The sequence below is a fragment of the Lepidochelys kempii genome, chromosome 2 (assembly GCF_965140285.1).
Source record: "Lepidochelys kempii isolate rLepKem1 chromosome 2, rLepKem1.hap1, whole genome shotgun sequence".
Taxonomy (NCBI): Eukaryota; Metazoa; Chordata; order Testudines; family Cheloniidae; genus Lepidochelys; species Lepidochelys kempii.
Genome location: NC_136381.1, coordinates 189,403,449 through 189,423,013, shown reverse-complemented (window position 1 = coordinate 189,423,013; position 19,565 = coordinate 189,403,449). Strand labels below are relative to the sequence as shown.

The window sequence follows — 19,565 nt, the reverse complement described above, 5'->3', positions numbered from 1 at the left end:
TACCTTTACCCCCTTCCCCCAATTCCCCTCTCCCTCCTGCCTCCCAAGCAACCCTAAAACAAATCATGTATATCAAAGCATTTAAAGTATTAACTTTATCTCTCCTAAAAATTCAATATATCAACAGGAGGGAACTGTCAGGCAAAAGTTAAGATTTAGCTAACAGCTAAGACAGAAACCGCAGATCAAGCAGGAATGCTTCAGTAGCCCAAGGACACTGACAACTGTAAACGCTTAATAAACTTATATGGTCAAATGTCCGCCCAGTAACTCAGCATCAGCTCTTAGAACAGAACAAACCCTCCCTTCACAGCTCACCGAATATCTGTAAGCACTCATCCCCACCCTACCCCTGCACTCCGCCTCTTTCCCCCACAAGGTAGCCATAGATACTAGATGTAATCAGGATGACCTCTATACGTACACACTGTTCCTATTTTTATCTTTGTTCAGAGTTCTCTCTTGACTCATAACAATGTCTGTCTCTGTATATACAAATAAATGCAAATAAAGTAATAAAAGAAAGGTATATAATTGGTCATTGTAGCATTACACTTTTGAAGCTGTTTATCAGTCTTCCCAGTACTGTAAATAAACCCCCTTCAGTATTATCTATGCCTGCCTAATTCCTAAAAAAAAACCCCAAAAACTTTTTGCCTAACCATAATGTTTATATTCTATTACTTTTCCCAGTTAAAAGCTGCACGAATAGATAGTTAGGAGTTATTAACTTATTTCTTTTATAACTTAATTTTTGTACTGTAATCATTTGTAATTTCAAAGGCAATACTATTTACTGGCCATTAAAGCATTTCTATAAAAATAGGTTTAATTGAGTCATCTTAGTTTAACTAGTTCTGATACAGTATGTGTAATATCATACCTGCAGTAAAGACAAAGAATTACAATTTAGTTAACATTATCACTTAAGGGTTAGGACAGCTTTTTACCAGTTTTTCCTTTCTCTCTGATACTCTTCAAGCTGGCTCTGTAGGTTCCTATTATTCTCAGTTAACGTCTGCATTTCCAGGCGCAGGTTTTCCAGTTCACATAACTGTCCCTAAACCAAGCAAGAAAAACATGTTATTTGAACACTACACCACAGTTCTTATTTTCATTTCCAAGTAAATAAAGTACAGAAGGAACAAATATTCTGAAACTGTTCAATGAAAGACATAAGAAATTCTTTGTCAAGATCCTATCATGAGCATAATTTGGGGAGCAGGGGTTGCCCCCTCATCCCAAATGGCAAGCCTCAGGCAGGCATGGAATTTACCCCTCCCACTCTACTCCACACCCAGCCTCGTTGGCCTGACTGGAGCTGCCCCCCAAATAGAGAAGTCAAACTGCATCTATGGATCCCATACCCAAAAGCGTGAACAAAACTTGCTTTGCAGAAAGCCACTATTGCTGGTATAGCAGCAACAGAGATTGCAACAAAGTGATACAAGAGACCATCTTTTTTCAATCAGTTTTTTCAGTCAGTTCAATCAGCTTATTTAGAATGCTACCAGCCCAGGAAAGGAGAAGATCAAGAGAAGGCTTCCTGCATGGCAGTGCAGAGTGCCAAACACCAACCCACTAGGATAGTCTATACATTTCATATTAACTTTAACCTTAAAAATACCTTTTCTCTTTATTTCACATTACCTTTAGCCTTAGGATTTCATCATTTTTAGCGGTTCTTTCTTTATTTAATTCAGATACAAGATGCTCCAGAGTAATTGCAGAAGCTCTCCGATCTGCTATTTCCTGCTCCTGAGTTTCCAGGAATTTTGCCAGATTTACACCAAAATTAGGGGGAGTTTTTGGACTCTGATAGGTAAAAACAGTCATACTGAGAAGGGGGAGTCTTCCCTATACTGCATAAGTATACATTAAAAGATTTTACTTGTTAATGCTGTGTAACTAGGAGACAAACTTCAATAATGCTGTTTACCTTACAAAAGAGAAATAGGATTTCACAGACTATACAACTCTTTTCAATATACTGTCACTATTTCTGTACCCAGTCTAAAGATGTCCCACCCCGCCCCTCCCACATACATATATGTATTGCTTTGCTTCTTCAGTGAAGTAAACTACAGTATATCATTAAAATGAAATACTATACCCGTGGCAGTGCTATTGCAGCAGAGTCCACAAAACAGTCTAATTGTTGCATTTTTAGTTCATAGTCACTCTTCCTCTTTTCCAGTTCTTCTGTTTTTTTGTCCAGCTGTTATAAAACCCAATCAATTAAAATTCAAAGTTGGCACTTAAAGTTCACAGAATGTTGAAAGAATTAAAGCAAAAACTAGTACTTTGTAAGTATGCAAGTTTACTCTATATATTCTGAGTTACTTAAATATTTTAGAATTCACACAGTTTTATCGTATCAACAGTTCTTCCACATTTACTGTACCTATGGTCTTGTTCCCTTGTTGTCAAGCAAACACTATTTAAAAACATTTAAACAAGGTACTATGTTAGCAGCTAATCTGCTTCTTTTTGGCTAGCATTCAGCCTCACTCTACTTAGGGTATGTACACGACACAATGAAAATCAAGCTGTGGTGCGTAGTTACATATGTCAGTGAAAGGCTCTGGCAGGGGAAGGCAGCGGGGAAACGCTCTGGCAGTAGGGAGCTTCAAGAGCCTTTCCCTACTGCCTCCTCCTGCCAGAGTCTTTCCCTGAGGTGGGGAAAGGCTCCAGCAGGACATTGCAGTGTAGATGGGGAAAGCACTGATTGGGCGTATAGAAAGCCGTACAAAGCACATAGAGAGTGCTCATGTGTCTCTTTACTCACCTAAGCAGTGCCTCACTATCTACATTACTACTTATACCAGTGTTAGGGGAGTGTGCAGTGTATGTATTCTGCACACTGCTGTAAGGAGCATGCAGCATAGATGTACCCTAAGATAGATGGATATTTGTATTCCAAAAGATATTAGGGGTGACTTCAAATCAGCCCTCTTACTTTGTATCATTTAGACAGCTCATCAGTTACCCCCATGATACTATCCACAAACAAACTACCACATATGAGTAGGAGGAAAAAGAAAACCCCATTTTGTATTGCTCAGACCTCAGGTTGCTTTGCCTTTATTTCCACTCACGTAAAATCAAAACCTCCAGAATTAACACTTGTGCTAGCTTGGGACCCCCCATTAGCAAGGTTGTAAAGCGTATCCAGGCCTTCGTTCAAAATTCTTTAAATTACCACTGTCCAATGCAGTGAGAAATAGATTAACAAAAAGCAACCAGTTAGGGAGGAGTGTGTAGGTGGCAATGTACGATGTAAGTTTCTCAAAAAAATGAATAACGGACTCTTTAGGAGGAACTTCCTACATTTTACCTGTTCCTTAAGTTCCTGAATTAAAGATTCTTTCTTTACTAAGTCTTCTTGTGCACACTGAAGTAATATTTCATGTTTTTTAGAAGCCTCTGTTAACTTGCTTAGCTGCTCAGTGGTATGGTTCAGGTCTTCATACAGGAGTTCGCTCTGTTTTATTTAAATGGACAAACAAAAGTAAGAGCAGTGAAATAAATAGAAATAAAATACCTGCTTTGGAGTAGTAAAGTGGTGTACAGTAATGGTTTATTAATTACAAGAGTCTGCTTCCCTCTACTTTTTTTTTGTTTAAATTGTTTAAAAGTTGGTTCTCAAACTTCTGTACTGGTGACCCCTTTCACAAAGCAAGCCTCTGAGTGTGACCCCCCCATATAAATTAAAAACACTTTTTTATACATTTAACACAATTATAAATGCTGGAGGCAAAGCGGGACTTGAGGTGGAGGCTGACAGCTTGCAACCCCCCATGTAATACCCTTGTGACTCCCTGAGGGATCCCAACCCGAAGTTTGAGAAACACTGGTTAAAATAAAGTCAGAACTTACGTAAATATTCATCCCTAAAGATAACTTCTTATTTTGGCTATTCTTGATACACAGCATCTTAGCCCCAGAGCAAAATTTTGTAACAAAGTTTTCAAAGGTACAGTAGGACATTTTAAAGTTACAGTTTAAAATATTAGTCAATGTTTTCCATTATAAGTAGAGCTGCAGGTTTGTCATGGTGCAGCAAAAGTAATTGATTCCATGTTTTCTCAGTTTGACCATGACTACTCTGTCTGTGTGTGACTTACTACAGGAAGGTTCTAAATGGGTGGGTTGACAGCACAACGCAGAGGGGAGGGGTTTGGAAAATGAGCCCTCCCCACATTTGTCCGCAGGGCTGGGCAGCCCCCTGGCTATAGGCATTGTTCCCTGGCTGATTGGGTCACAGCACCACTCAGGTTTAGCTTGCCCAGGACACGATACCCAAAGCAGAGAGCTAGGCTCAGACAGCTGCTGCTGATGCCTCCATGTGAGTGTGGGGCAGGTTTCCTCTCAACCCCCAGGCCTAGTGGTTTCAGCTCGTGTTCCCCTGCCCAGTCTCAGGATCCTGTCTCCCTCTTCACTGACCCTAACAAGTGTTCCCCACCTGGGCTCATCACTGGGGTGAGAGAGAGGGAAAGAAGAGGTCCTGGCTGGTCCTGGATTCTTCCGGGGGCGGGGAGGGAGAAGAGGTCCCAGCTGGGGAAGGAAGGCGCAGCCCTGAGAGCACAGCAAGAGGTACCATGCCACCCTGCAGATCCCGGTGCCTTTGTTCCCTGTGGAAGACCTGGAATCTTGACTGCAGCCCCTCTTCCCAATGCTGCGGGGCTCAAAGAAAGTCCCAGGGCCTCCCCTCCCAGACTGCTGCATTTGGACTTGGGCAGGGGCATCCTCAGTTGGGCAGAGATGTGAGCCCCCACCCCATTATCTCCTGTGCAGGCATCAGGTTCCTGGCTGTGCGGCTGCCTTCACTGCTTTCTAGGGCACGTCCAGTAAGGCAGGAAGTGGTGGCTGCTGGGTCTCCACTCAGAGCCAGCCAAGGGAGAAGGGGGATCTCCCGTCTTGTTGTGCACCTGGGTGTGAGGACGACAACAAAACTGGCCTCAGAGGTAGTGCTGAACTTCATTTGTTACACCATTTATTTTTTTAAATAAAAAAAATCAGGGAGCAGTCAAGGTAAATTTAGTAACCTGTGGCTTTTACTAAATTTACCATGACTACACCATGATTTTTGATAAAAAATGCTGTGACAAATCTGCAGCCCTAATTATAACTATCTTGGGGTGTAATTTAAGCTAAAACAATCATGTTTTCCAGTTGTACTTACATAACCCAAATATTGCACAGTTTCAGAAGTATGTTCGAGAGCTCAGTGTTTTTTCCTGTTGCCTTACAATTACATTTCGTACTACCCTATAGATACCCGAGTTGGAGCCTGATAATGTACCCAGACCGACTGCAGTTTAGTAAGCAATTCAGTTCTGGCTTTCACCTCACAAAGACATGGTAATATAGACCCCCAAATTAGTTAAGTCTAAAGTGAAGTCTGCAATCTTATACTATTCCCTAGGTCCCTTGCATAGTGGAAATCTATTTGCAGAGGAACGGAGGTTTGAGAGGTGAACAGTTTGTTCTGGTAGATGCAGGAATGGTGCTAAGTTGCAGAATAGAGGTACTATGTATACTCCTGGGGGAATTCTGCACTACTCTGTGTGCTCAGAATTCATGTCCCCTGAAGATTTCTTTGCTTCCCTGCAGAAAAATGACTTTCTGACAGGGAAGCAAAGGGAACCTGCAAGAGCAGTCATGCACCACTCCCTAGCTGGGCAGGTACATCATTTCAAGAACCCAGAGCAGCCGGTGGAGAGGTAAATCACTGCAGGGCTGGGGACACCCCAGCCAGTGGCTCCTACCCTGAGCCAGGATCAGTTGTTAGTCCAAGCTGAGCTGGATGCAGGAGAGGACAGAACTTCCTCTTCTCCTGCAAGGAGTGGCTGGGACTGTGTCAGACCCATCCCCAGAAACCTCCCAGCAGCTGCAGGAAGATCAGCATCCTCTTCTACTTCCTGCCCCCACCCTACCAAGCCCCACTCCCCCAGTGCCCTCTGCTGAGACCCTCACACCCAGACCTCTCCGCTGAGCCCCAACCACCTTCACCTGGAAGCTCCTGCAGAGTTCCATTGCTGCTGCACCTGCAACCCCCTCAATGAGCCTCTGTGCATCCAGATTCTCCCCACACCTAGCCCCCCCCCACTGAGCTGCCTGCACCCAGACTATCCCACAAAAAATCCTCTCGCTACACACCTGGATCCCCCCCACACTTGGATCCTGCCTGGTTGAGCCTGCCTTCCCCACATCTGGTGTGCCTGGCACAGAGGGGCAGAGCCTTGGGGTGACTCTGGGGCAGGGCCAGGCCATGTGCTGTGTCAGGGTCAGGTACAGCTTCACCATTGAGTCCATGTCCCACGGGTGAGTGGTGGGGAGGCTGCAGGGTGATCTCCCATCTTTGTACAGCCAGTGGCCTATGCTCCCCAATTCCATGTTGGAGCCTCTGCATTTATTTATTGACAAATAAAAGTTGCAGAATTTTGCAATGTTGTGCGCAGCATTTTTTATTTTTTGGCACAGAATTCCCTCAGGAGTATATGCAGTCCTAACTGATTATTTTATGAAGACTTTGGCAAACCTGAGCACCTTCCCTTTTTAGTTACAGGACATGTTCTACAGAATAAATGGGGATGGCAGTGAGAGACTGGATAAAGAATATAAAAATAAAACAATTAAAATGAAAAATATGCAGCCTTAATCAGACTAACTATGTATCTTAAATTTTACTCCAACAGGTGGAGCTTTTGGTTAAAGTTATGGGTAATGGAGAAGCTCCTCAATACAGCAACACTGGGAAAAAACGAGACTGTTAAACGCAACATTCATGTATCATTTTGAGTCAATTATACTTTAAGAACCCGAAACAATTCCCTTTAAATGCAGTTTAATGACTCTTACTAGCTCTAAGAAGAGCTGGATCAAGCCTTTGGTATAGGGTTAAAAAAAAAAAAAAAAAAAGTGTACTTTGTTAAATATTTAAGAAAATACTGAAACAATTTAATGGTGATTTCCAGGTGTTCCACTAAAACTTTTGTACTTTTCTTTCCAACCAATTATAATTGGATCCAAGTGAGGTTAAATTCCATGTAAATACTTTAAACAAAAAAATCAAATACGTCCAACTCATCTGTAGCAGAAACAATCACAATATGGTACTGATGTTAGCACTCTTACATTAACTTTATCAGCTGCCTGTTTTCTCTCCAAGGCTTCTCTCAGCTCCTCAATCTGCATTTCCTGATCCTCTATGATGGCTTTGTTTTCGTCTTTTGCAGCCAGGGCAGAATTATACTTCCACTAAGAAAACAGCAAAATTAAGTTTTAGGACTATGATAATGCAAGCAAGATATCAAAGAAAATTGCTAAAAGTAAATCAGCTGTTGCATCTTGGAGTCTTGATATGACAGAACTATAAAATCATGTTTAGAGAATTGTCTGACATAACGATACTAAAGGTCCAGTGAATAGAAGTGCTATTGCTTGCTGAATCCCGCAAACTAAGGTTTTGCATCAGAACTAAAACTGAGATTATAAATTTCAATGCCATCTGACTATTTTAAGATCATATCTATTAGTGAGAGTTATGCCTTGTCCCTTTCCTAGTTCTGTTAATATCCTGTGTGACCATGGGTCAGTCAAAGGCTCTACCTCTAGCATTTGTAAAATAGGTATGATGCGAACCTAACTCATAAAGGGTGCTGTGAGTAAATGTGTTTGGAAAGTACTTTGAGATCTTCCATTAAGGTTGCAATGAAACAGAGAACGATTTCCTATAGGGTAAGTGTGTATGTTGGGTGTACCTGATGTAATATGCACACTGAAAAAATATAGATCATATTCTAAAGTTGTATGTTCCTTTCTGTGTGGGGTTCTTTTGGGTTCACAGTACATGTAAAATACTGCATGTGTTACTGTATCAGTTTGCAATAAAACAAAGTAAAAAAGACTGCAAGACCTCTGTTAAAAAAAGGCACACTGTAAAGCAGAAGACAAAAGTCTCACCACTTCAGTGAGAAAGCACAATTTAGTAAGTAAGGGCCCACCTCCTGCAAGTACTTATGCAAGCAAGCAACTTTATTATAAGAATCTTATTGCATCACATGTGCTTGCAAGACTGGAACCTAGGAGTTATGAGACGTAACTACAGTTTCTTTCCTACAAATGAATTCAGTGACTTCAGCTTCATTTACTGATCTCTCAAACCACCAACTTCTCAACAAAATTAAACATGAATATCAGCTGATTGAAGCTCACAGGAACTGAGCAGGTCCAGTGAGAGAAGTGTCTGTCTACTCACTATGTGGAAAAAGTTCAGTTTCCAAGACCACCCTAGGCATAAACCGCTCAGTAGAATACAACAAATGTTGAAAGAAACTCACCCTACAGCAAATTACACTGTTCCACATTTCTGATAAAATATGTAATTGAAAGCGTTCAGCCTGGCATTTCATTCCATTTTCGTGATACCCAACATTGCCCCATATCTTTTCAAAAATGGAACATACATTTATGTCTTCCAGCTCTCTTGTCAGTCCATCAATAGATTCTGTCTTGTGACTAATAGATGTCCTCAACTCCTGGATCTGGCTCATCAAGTCAGATACAACTTCCTGCAACAGAAGAAAAATGTTGAACCCCAATTTCAGTGTCACTATTTAAATAATTTCTGCTTAGCACATATTTCACTTTGAACCAATAAAATATTTTGAATGTTTTTTTAATTACCATATATACTCGTTCCTTAGCCCATTCGTTTATAAGCCAACCCCCCAAGATGGATAGGTAAAAATAGTAAAAACCGTATGACCCTTTCATGAGTCGACCCTATATTTCAGGGGTTGGCAGACTTTGGCTCCCGGCCTGTCAGGGTAAGCCACTGGCAGGTTAAGCCACTGGCAGGTTGGGACGTTTTGTTTACCTGGAGCGTGCAAAGGCACGGAGCCTCTCAGCTCCCAGTGGCCGCGGTTTGCCGTTCCCAGCCAATGGGAGCTGCGGGAAGTGACACCACTTCCTGCAGCTCCTATTGGCTGGGAACAACGAACTGTGGCCACAGGAAACCAAGGGGTTCCATGCCTGCAGACACTTCAGGTAAACAAAAAGACAATGTATTAGATATTCAATTATTTCGTAGAGTTTAAAATCATCAAATTTTGGTGTAGACCAGTTTATAAGCTGACCCCCGCTCTTTGATGCGTCATTTTTTTACCAAAAATATTCAGCTTATGAACGCGTATATACAGTACTTTGATTAGAGTGTGAAGGAACAGTGCGATTTTTGATGTTTAAAAGCACCTCTCTTTACCCTAAGGTTTCATACAAAGAGTTAAATAGCTTATTTTCTTTTCCAAGATTAAAAGGAAAAAGACTGTTTTGTAGTACAAACTGTTTAGTCCCACTCTGATCCTCTTCTGATAGAAGGTTATGAATGTTGCTGTAAGAAACAGGCAGAAACTTAATGGAGTGAGTCATCTTCAAGAAACCATCACTGGACTCTGGATTTAGTGAGGCATTTCCCTCCAACCCCACCCAATCTCCAAGTTTTTCTTTTGCTATGAAAACAGAGCAAGTGAGGAATTGATTGACCATCCATGACAATGAGTTCCCATATAATTTCTTAAATGTATGTTATACTCAGTGATAAAAGTTATTCACCAAAGGAGCTTTCAGAAAACTGGTGAAGCTATCCTAAATGAAACATGGATTGATTTTACTGACAACAATTACAGTGAGATTCTTACTGTGTCATTCCTATGGTTTCTATTAGCCAATTCCCCATCAGACGAGCCTGACTGAAAACTCCCTGTCAACCAACAGGTGATACGTTCATGACCTTGTGTTAGCTGTTTTGTCCAGCAGACAGCACAACTCCCTTTTGCCTTCCCTCTCCAGCTGTCCCCTTATATCTCCACACTGTTTTCTCTGGCACTGTGCCAGCCTTCTTTCCCCAGTGGTCTTGGAGACCCTGTGCCAGATGTATGAGAGCTTTTTTCACCCATTATCACAGTCAGGAAGGGCTTAGCTTCCAGCTCTGCTGCAAAGAAGTCAATTTCTTTCAGAACTTGTGAACCAACAATAAAAAGTAGCTACCTTGTCAGCAGTGTTAGTCTTCTCCAGAGAAGCAATAACTTCTTCGGCAGCAGCCAGATTCCGTTCTAATTTCTGCAACTTTGCTTCCTGGAAGAAACTTTATTTTAGTTATAGAAATAGCCCTCAATTACCTCTTGTGTACATTTAGTATAAACATAACACTAGGAATAATACAAGAGAGATAGCTGTACTGTTTAATATGCTAGAGGGGCTAAAAGGTATCATAGTAGTTAAAAAGCAACTGTGATTCCTGAGACTTGAAAGCACTGAATTTGTTTTACTATTAATCTTTAAACAGTTAGTTTAATAAAAGTTCTTTTGCCATTAATACACAGGAAATCCACGAAAACTCAATTTTCAATTGTCAAAATGTGCTTTTATACCTGCTGCTCACATCGTGTCACCATTTCAGAGGACTGTTTTTCCAGCTGTACATTTTCAAGTACTTTCAAGAGTTCTCTAGAAGAGAAGGAATATATTTCTTGTAAGAGACTTAATCAAAACATAAGAAAAGACAGCTTCAACAAGGAACAAACTACATAGGTTGGCCCTGGGTCCCATTTAGTTTTAAAGGTTTTTTCACTACCAGTTGATTAATGCTATTCAAAAAACTAATGGTTCAGCTTGCAGCCATACATTGCAGCTGATGCTAGACCTTCCACATACAAAAGAACATTTTTATAATGAAACTGTTCATTAAAAATAATTTAAAAAGAAGTAGTGCTGTCTTTAGTGGAGTAAAGACACTGACTAAAAATCCATCAAGTAATAATCTCTATACTGCCTGGGACAAAAATCTCCAACAGGCTTTTCTGAATGGATGTTTTCAAGTGAACTGAAGGTGTTATTATTGCCTCATCAGTTTCTTATTGTTTTCTCTTTTTAGAAAGGGAACATCCACATTTACTGGAATAGACATCTTAGATACTAAAACATTTTTCTCTTTATATCAAGAGATAGATAATGGCAATTACAAAATACATGAAAAGATTCACTATGCATAGTGATTTCAGAGGTTTAAAGAACTCACCAATTTGGGCCAAATTCAGTCCTGGTAGTTAACTCAGAGGTGAATATTTTTCAAAACAATGCATTTAGAACGTTTGCACTTTTATTTTTGGAAAAAGAAATGTATTTCAATAGCAAGAGCTACAAAAAAATGAAACTTAGCATAGGATGAAACCATTGATTTCAACTGGAAATCAAACCCACAACAATACTCACTTTGAATTATTTTCTTTGTCTTCTTGTAATTGCAATGTTAGTTTTTGATTACGTCCTTTTTCTGTTTCCAAAAGTTCCAAAAGATTCTAAAACACAACATAATTTTTATAACATTCTGTTTGAAGTATACAGATTAAAATAATATTTTAAATTCTTTTCTGTTAAGAGGCCTTTGGATATTTGGTAACAACATATTAATATTTCTAAAAAAATAATTTAAAACCAAAAGATTAAAAAGGAGGAAGAAAAATAACACAACTCAAAATGCTACACAAAGCATAGACAAAACAGAAACAAAGAGTTCTTGAACCTTGCCCTGAATAATTCTAAAGGTAAACTCTAGTGCATACTGACAAGTCAGCAATTCTAGTGACACCCATCTCAGTTGTCGTTATGAGAGAGAGCAGTCCTACGGTTAGATAGGATCCTAAATTATTTAAGACTTAGGGCGCACAAATTGACAGAATTTTCTCTGAATTAGGTTTTAATTTTTTTCAGTTGTAATACTATACAGTGTTAATTTTAAAAAGGAACATATAGTTTCCATTTCATTTCTTTAAATGCCAAAAGAGAATCTTGAAACAAGTTTGCTGATCAGGTAGCCAGCATACAATGCAGAAAGAAGGCAAAAGCATTTACAAAAGCCCTTGAACAGCTTTGGTGCTGTGTTCTGCAATCACTGAAGTCTGTGAAAGGTTTTCAAAAAAAGCAGCAACTAGATGACAGGACAGTGATCTAACACCAAGAAATAATAAATCAGTATGACAAGACCATTATTGCCAGTGTATAAAAGCACCAACTTTCAAATATTTCAGAGATGCCTCTTTTAAGTCAGAATTGAAATCTGAACCCTCCAGGGTACTCCTCCCAAGGTACTCCTAGAATCATAGAATATCAGGGTTGGAAGGGACCCCAGAAGGTCATCTAGTCCAACCCCCTGCTCAAAGCAGGACCAATTCCCAGTTAAATCATCCCAGCCAGGGCTTTGTCAAGCCTGACCTTAAAAACCTCTAAGGAAGGAGATTCTACCACCTCCCTAGGTAACGCATTCCAGTGTTTCACCACCCTCTTAGTGAAAAAGTTTTTCCTAATATCCAATCTAAACCTCCCCCACTGCAACTTGAGACCATTACTCCTCGTTCTGTCATCTGCTACCATTGAGAACAGTCTAGAGCCATCCTCTTTGGAACCCCCTTTCAGGTAGTTGCAAGCAGCTATCAAATCCCCCCTCATTCTTCTCTTCTGCAGGCTAAACAATCCCAGCTCCCTCAGCCTCTCCTCATAACTCATGTGTTCCAGTCCCCTAATCATTTTTGTTGCCCTTCGCTGGACTCTCTCCAATTTATCCACATCCTCCCAATATTCATCTCAAAAGTAATGCCCAGTTTCTTTACCAATTAGCCCATCTTAATTAAACCCCATCAGATGACAATGATTTCTTTGGTAGACAACAGAATTTTAGCATAATGTGACTGGATGTCTCTTATAACCAATGGTTTCAAGAGTCAGCTGGAAAATTAAATAAACTTCTGGAAGTAACACCTTCCAGATAGGACCACTATCAAAACAGTGAATTTTTTTGGCCTAAGATTGGTAATGTCATTTTAATGAGATGAGTTACATAATTTGATTAAATGAGAGGTGCGATTATACTGTGTAACAGCTTTGGCTTTCTTACATGAAGCTCAGTTTTCAGTGCTTCAGTTTCTTGTTTGTTGTCTTCAAGCTGTTGCTTCAGCTGATCAGTTTCAAACTTCATTACTTCCTGTAAATTGTCATAGTCATCCTGAAGACTTGTTTTTCCTTCAAGAATCTTTTCATGTTCTAGCCTTCATTAAAAGTTTTTTGACATTATTAGAAAACAAGAATTTGTACTGGACAATAAAAATACCTCAATTATATTTTAAAAGCTATAAATAATCCAGAGTGCAGTCTTGTTTTATAAAAAATGGATGTCATGTCAAGACTTACAGGCTTTGGTTATGTCCTTTTTATCACGATATTAAATATTATAAAATATTAAGTGACACCTCAAGTGTTTTAAGGGGCATTGGTGGAGATGGTGGGAGAGGCGCTGTGCCGTTTTGGACGTACAGCCACTGCTGTTTTCCTCTAAAAAGAGCCAAAATTTACATCCTTCAATATTTTAAGTGATACTTCAGTCACCATCAGTCATTGTTTGTCTGCTGATGGTAGTGTGATTAACATCAGACTGGCCCTGTGTATTCACACATTTATTCAGTTACATTTTCTCTTACTCATGTATAGTTTATTTGTCTCACAAGAGCTTTCTGTATATTGTATAGCTGGATTTGTTTTCTTTTAAACTGTTGTCTTGAGGAATATTTAGGTCACTTAATACTTATTAAGGTTAAAAGTAAAAATTTAGAGGGGCTATGCACCTGCTGACACAGGTTATGAAACATAAAACGAATACAGAGCTGGTAGATTGGTATTTACTAGAGCACCTCTAAAAGGGTCAGTCTCTTAATATTTAATTAGGGGCAGCAGTGAAACCATGTCAGTAGTTTTGATGCATGGTTCTCGATCTTCAATATATTACTTAGAAGATGTCACATGCCACACAAGATGTAATCCCAATAGGATGCAATAATACAGTCAAGACCACTTGTCATCTTGCTTAATGGAAAAGATTTCCCATGTATTGAAATTGTGTTACTTTAGTGCAAATGTGCCTGTTTAATATCACTTGCTATTGAATGATAAATAAAACTTTACCAGTTTCCTGCTCCTAATAGCACTTAATGTCAATTATAGCATGAAGTACAGAAAGATTTTCAATCCTGAATTGCCAACCTTTGAACAAACTGATTTTAAATGTATGTTTTCATTTTAGTTATATGGATTTTTCAATGCACACAACAATGTGAAGCAGTGACATCATGGGCAGACTAGAGTGAGGCTTTTAATTTTAGCATTAAAGAATTGAAAAAAAGACAGGCTTCCTCAGCAAATTCACTCTACTTAAGGGAGGTCCGAACACTCACTGGAAAAATCACATTTACAGTAGAACCTCAAAGATACGAACACCAGAGTTATGGACTGACCCAGTTTCACATGGTGTCCTGTTGACTGAAGTAACTAATCAGGCAGCAACAGAGACACCCCCCCCGCTGCCTCCCCCCCAAAAAAACTGTACTATGCTGTATTGCAGGGGTGGGCAAACTATGGCACGGGGGCCACATCTGGCCCTTCAGATGTTTTAATCTGGCCCTTGAGCTCCCACTGGGGAACGGGATCCAGGGCTTGTCCCGTTCCATGCGGCTCCCAGAAGCAGCAGCTTATCCCCACTCCGCACGCTCCCGCACCCCAAGTGCTACCCCCGCAGCTCCCATTGGTCAGTATCTGTGGCCAATGGGAGCTGCAGGGGCGGTGCCCGTGGACGGGGCAGTATGCAGAGCCACCTGCCCATACCTCCGCTTAGGAGCTGGGACAGGGAGGGGAAGAGAACATACTGCTGCTTCCGGGAGCTGCTTGAGGTAAGCACCACCCGGAGAGCCTGCACTCCTGACCCTCTCCTACACCCCAACTCAGTGCCCTAGCCCTGATCCCCCTCCTGCACTCTGAGCCCCTCGGTCCCAGCCCAGCACACCCTCCTGCACCCCCAACCCCTCATCCTCAGCCCCACCCCAGAGCCTCCATCCCCAAATGGAGCCCTCACCCCTTCTGCCCCCCAACCGCAGTCCAGGGCCCACTCCCACACCCTCAACTCCTCATTTCTGGCTCCACCCCAGAGCCATCACCCCCTCCCACATCCCAACCCCAATTTCATGAGCATTCATGGCCCACCATACAATTTCCATATCCAGATGTGGCCCTCAGGCCAAAAAGTTTGCCCACCCCTGCTGTATTGCATCTTAAAGGTAGGCACATTTGGGCTGGCTGTCCCCACCCCTCCCCCACGAGGGGCAGCCACTTACAGCAAGAGGCTGGGGCTGCCAGCCCAAGGCACCTGGAGCCAGCTAAGCAGAAGCAGCACTGGGGTCTGCGCTGCTTTCACCCCTCCCACCCGCCCGCTGGAAGGATGTGCTGCTTTTATCCCCACCCTTCTCCGGCTGGCAGAGGGATACACTGTTTTTACCTCCCCACCCTGGGGAGGGGGACACACTGTTTTCTCTCTCTCTCTCTCTCTCTCTCACTCACACACCCCCAACCACCCATCCACCCACCCAGGGGAGGGAGAAAAGCTTGCAAACTCCTGCCAGCACTGAGTAGGGAGCTCAACTGATGCTGAAGCCTGGCCTGGAGTGTCAGTTGCTGGATCTGGAGCTTGAACTGCGCTTTGTTCAGAGTTAGGAACATTTCACAGTTATAGACTACCTCCATTCCCAAGGTGTCTGTAACTCTGAGATTCTACTGTAATGGAAAAATGCTATAGGCACAAATGCCAAAATTAAGGGGGCTTCTCTGTCATTGATCTGTTAATTTCACCACCTTTTTCCCCTATCTTCTAAATATATAGGAAATAGCTGAGCCTGTAGAAGCAGTGTGTGTACATTCAAAAAAATACAGTGGTTAACTTGAGCTCTGCTTTATAGGAAGGATTATTTACAGTGAAAGTTAGCATATATTAGCATAGAATTAAGAATCTGGATGCACTCTCATGTGGAAGGCTTAAAAGCTTCCACTAAGAAGGAGCTGACCACATACCTAACATTATCCAGTTGGAGTTGTACATCCATGTGTCTCATAGAGAGCTGACTCATTTCCTTCTCTTGTTTTTCTCTGAAGGTGTTATACTCCATCTTTACAGCAGACAGCTCCTTGTCTGCAGACTGCAGGACTACGCGTAAGTCATGGACTTCACTTTTTAATACTGTCAAAAACATGTAGAAATGTATGAGGTTTTGTTAATTTATAAAACTGCTCACTTGCAGATGCAATATCAGGGATGTTGAAAAATCTTATTTGAAAATTAAACTAAACTACATATTATTCTCAGTAAAAATGGCCATTTCCTCAAAAAAACTGTGGAGAAAAATAAACTGAAGGAGAAAAAAAGAGGCAAAGAATGCTCAGTGAAGTACTGACTTGCAGAAAAAGTGTACACTGAATCAAAAGGATGCTAGGAGGTGGGCACGTAATTGTAACTCAGAATTGGTAAACTAAATGCATGTTAACCCTATTTAATTTTTTGGCAGTAGAGCGTAGATTTTTATTTTATTGGAGGGTAGATTTAGAACTTGCTTATTGTTTAAGTGTTCTCACATTTTACTGTATTTTGTATTTTTAAAAGTCATCTTAAGTAGGTGTACCTGTTTACCACACTTGTGAGTTTTAAATATTCTATATTTCTCATACATTATTAGCTTAGTATAATATGGAAAAAGAAAAGTCCAACTGCTTCTATACTAGCTGTATCAGGAAAACGAGTTCAAACATGACTATATTTCTAGTTGTCTAACTAATCTAACTGGAAATGTCAAAAATACATAGGTATGTATGCCCTCAGAATATAATGCAGGCATTCTAGCAGACTGACACCAGAGGGAGTTAAGACAAGTGAAGACATTTTTTAAAAACTTAAAATGATAGAAGGGAACAAATAAGAAGGAAGGTTAAAAGTTGCTCCTGAATCTGGGACTGCAGCTTGGTAGAATGACCATTCACCTTTTTCCTTTTTATTATTTTAATTTTAATCTTCTAAAACAATACTCCATATTCACTTAGGATGAATCATCTCCTTCCATTGTCTATAACTGGAGATCCTGTGATATAGAGGAGGTCAGAGTAGATGATCTGATGGCCTTTTCTGGCCTTAAACTCTATGACCAGCTATGCAGGTTGATCAAAAATGGACAGGAAAAATTACTCGTAGGACAGAATTATATACAACTCATTACCCAACCAAAGCAGTTATTCAGTATTTGTCATAGTAGCTTCAAAACATGAAACCTCTTGAGAAATTCAAACAGCATTTCAGTGCTACACGGACTTACTATCTGTCTTGCTTTGAGCATCTTGAAGTTGTGTTTTGAGAAATGTTATCTGTCCAAGGAGCTCCTGCTGTTCTTTATTCCAGTCACTTCTTTCTGATGAGAATAGCTTTAGAAGAGAAATAAAATTTAAAAATGGAAGAGAAGTATAGGAGTGTATAAATCTTAGTTGAAATAATAGAAATATTTTTATGTGTTGTGTATTTTCCAGCTCTGACTATGTAAGATGCATTTCTCTGTATGCTGAGAAAGTTATTTTGGATATTTATAATCAAACCAATCACATGAGTCCTGAACATTCAAGTGTGTTATGGTTGCGAATAGCTCAGTAAATTGGAAGCCCATAGAGCAAGAAGAACTACTGAAGTAACTGAGGAAGCAATCTGAGATGAAAAAAGGACCTATCAGCCTCACTTTAAGTACCCTTCACCTGATAATTTAGAACTTCAAATCTGCTCCTGAGCTGAAGTAGTGGAAGTGTGGAGGAAGACTGATGCTCTTCTCTGTCAATCCCATCTTTCCTTTGCCACACTCATCTTTTCTACTCTTCCACTACAACTCCCACTATACCACAAAGAGAGCATGTTATCTGCTTTATGGCATTACCCTAAAAATCTATTCCTTAATTTTAAGGTGAGTTCACCATTTATAAGCTCTGCCTATCAACAAAAGTGAATTGTATCATTCAGTGGAATAATTCCTCACACCTAAAATGTGTATTTTGTCTTCAGTGAACTTTACAATCTTCCCAAACTCTTAATGAGATAGATAACCACTATAGGGAGGTAAGGGGGCTGAGAAGAGATTAAGTGACTTAACTCAAGATCACGGGGCGTGCTGTATCGTATGTGTTACACATTGCAGAAAAATATTCCACACAACTTTTTGGTTAGTTAGGCTGGGTAGATCCATAAATAGAAAAATAAAGAGGACCTGTACACTTTATATGTAGTAATGACAGTTTTGTTCATTCACAGCTAGAACTAGGAGTATTTTTAGCACTGCAAAATTTTAGAGAAAATATTTTTTGGTGACAACTGATAATTTACCACACATCATGAAATTGGGCAAAAAACACCACCAGTAGGCATCCTGAGTGCCTCGCCATTTATACTTTTACTCTATGATCAAGCAGCTTTAAATATTTCAAAATAAGTTTTAGAAAGCACTGATGCTGGCTGTTGTCTAGCTGGTCTTTCTGCTCAGTTCTAGTGTTATAATTTTAGCAGTTTTGCCTCTTAAAAATCCAAGTAATATTTTAAAATTCACTAAACAGGGGCCTGAAAATAGCTGAGAAATGTGATTGATATTCACCTCTTTTGTATATACTCTCACAAAAATTTGATTTACACAGCTACCTCACCTCCTGCATTTGTGCAGAATGATGCTCTAGTTTATCAATATGTTGCTGAAGTTTTAAGTTCTTACTTTCTTCCTCATCTAGCTTGATCTGAAGAGTGCTCAGTTGTTCCTGTAAGATGGCAGACATGCATAATTAGAAAGCTTCTCTTCCCATTATTTTCACATGGCATATGGTCAGACCTGTGTACACCAAATACTTAAAACAGTCAAGATTTTTGTCTTTATGGCTTGAAGCATTCAGAGAGAGAACTATTGGTTTATCAGTACCACAGGGATATCCTTTACTCCCAGATCTCTGGGAGATCCCTCAAAGCAAAATACAAAAATGTGATCCAATCCTGCAAACATGCACATTCTTAACTTTATGTATGTATGTATAAGTTTGATGTATTCTGCTCTTCAGAATAGACAAAAATGGACTAGAGATTTCTGGGAAGATCTGTGAGCTATATGAAATGTTTGAGGGCAGTTCAGCAAGGAGTTCTGTTATATACAAGTTTTCATATTAATGAAAATTAGAGCCACATTATCAAGATTATCTCAGACACTTTGCTTTGCTCTTCTATGGCAAAAGCATCTCTTTTCAGGAAATTTAAAAGAAGGATAAAAGGACTGAGGTTTTACACAGTTTTTAAACAGGTTCTCAGATAGTGCAGTCTCTTCTAGCTTTGAACTAAGCCACAGTTTTGAATGGTGGTGGCCCCTCTGCCTGAGTCTCCCTGTGATGGAACAGTTTGGTTTGAGTATTCAGGTTTAAATGCCCAGGAGTGTGCCATTTCTGCTAAACTAAAACTTCTCACAAAATATAAATGAATAACATGTAGACAGAGAAAATGCATAACAAGTGTGAACTCTCTTAGTGGCATTTACACTGGAAATGCTAAGGGTGCATAAGTACAGTATAGCATGCTACTAGGCATCACAATAATTTACTAAAATATTTATTAAACACTTACTTTGGTTTTATAA

At 40.2% G+C, this 19,565-nt stretch overlaps 1 protein-coding gene across 2 annotated transcripts in view; it reads right to left on the bottom strand.

Moving 5' to 3' along the window:
* The window catches only part of KIF15 (kinesin family member 15), a 58,259-nt gene that overhangs the window by 14,755 nt on the left and 23,939 nt on the right, over positions 1-19,565 (bottom strand). For both annotated transcript variants that reach the window (XM_073333137.2, XM_073333136.1), the window contains 13 exons: positions 18,598-18,705; positions 17,238-17,343; positions 15,949-16,114; positions 12,956-13,106; positions 11,278-11,363; positions 10,437-10,512; positions 10,054-10,140; positions 8,472-8,576; positions 7,141-7,263; positions 3,338-3,484; positions 2,114-2,218; positions 1,651-1,815; positions 951-1,060 (listed from right to left, as the gene is read on the bottom strand). In XM_073333137.2, the coding sequence (XP_073189238.1) occupies positions 951-1,060; positions 1,651-1,815; positions 2,114-2,218; positions 3,338-3,484; positions 7,141-7,263; positions 8,472-8,576; positions 10,054-10,140; positions 10,437-10,512; positions 11,278-11,363; positions 12,956-13,106; positions 15,949-16,114; positions 17,238-17,343; positions 18,598-18,705 (1,535 nt within the window). The remainder of the gene's footprint in view (positions 1-950; positions 1,061-1,650; positions 1,816-2,113; positions 2,219-3,337; positions 3,485-7,140; positions 7,264-8,471; positions 8,577-10,053; positions 10,141-10,436; positions 10,513-11,277; positions 11,364-12,955; positions 13,107-15,948; positions 16,115-17,237; positions 17,344-18,597; positions 18,706-19,565) is intronic.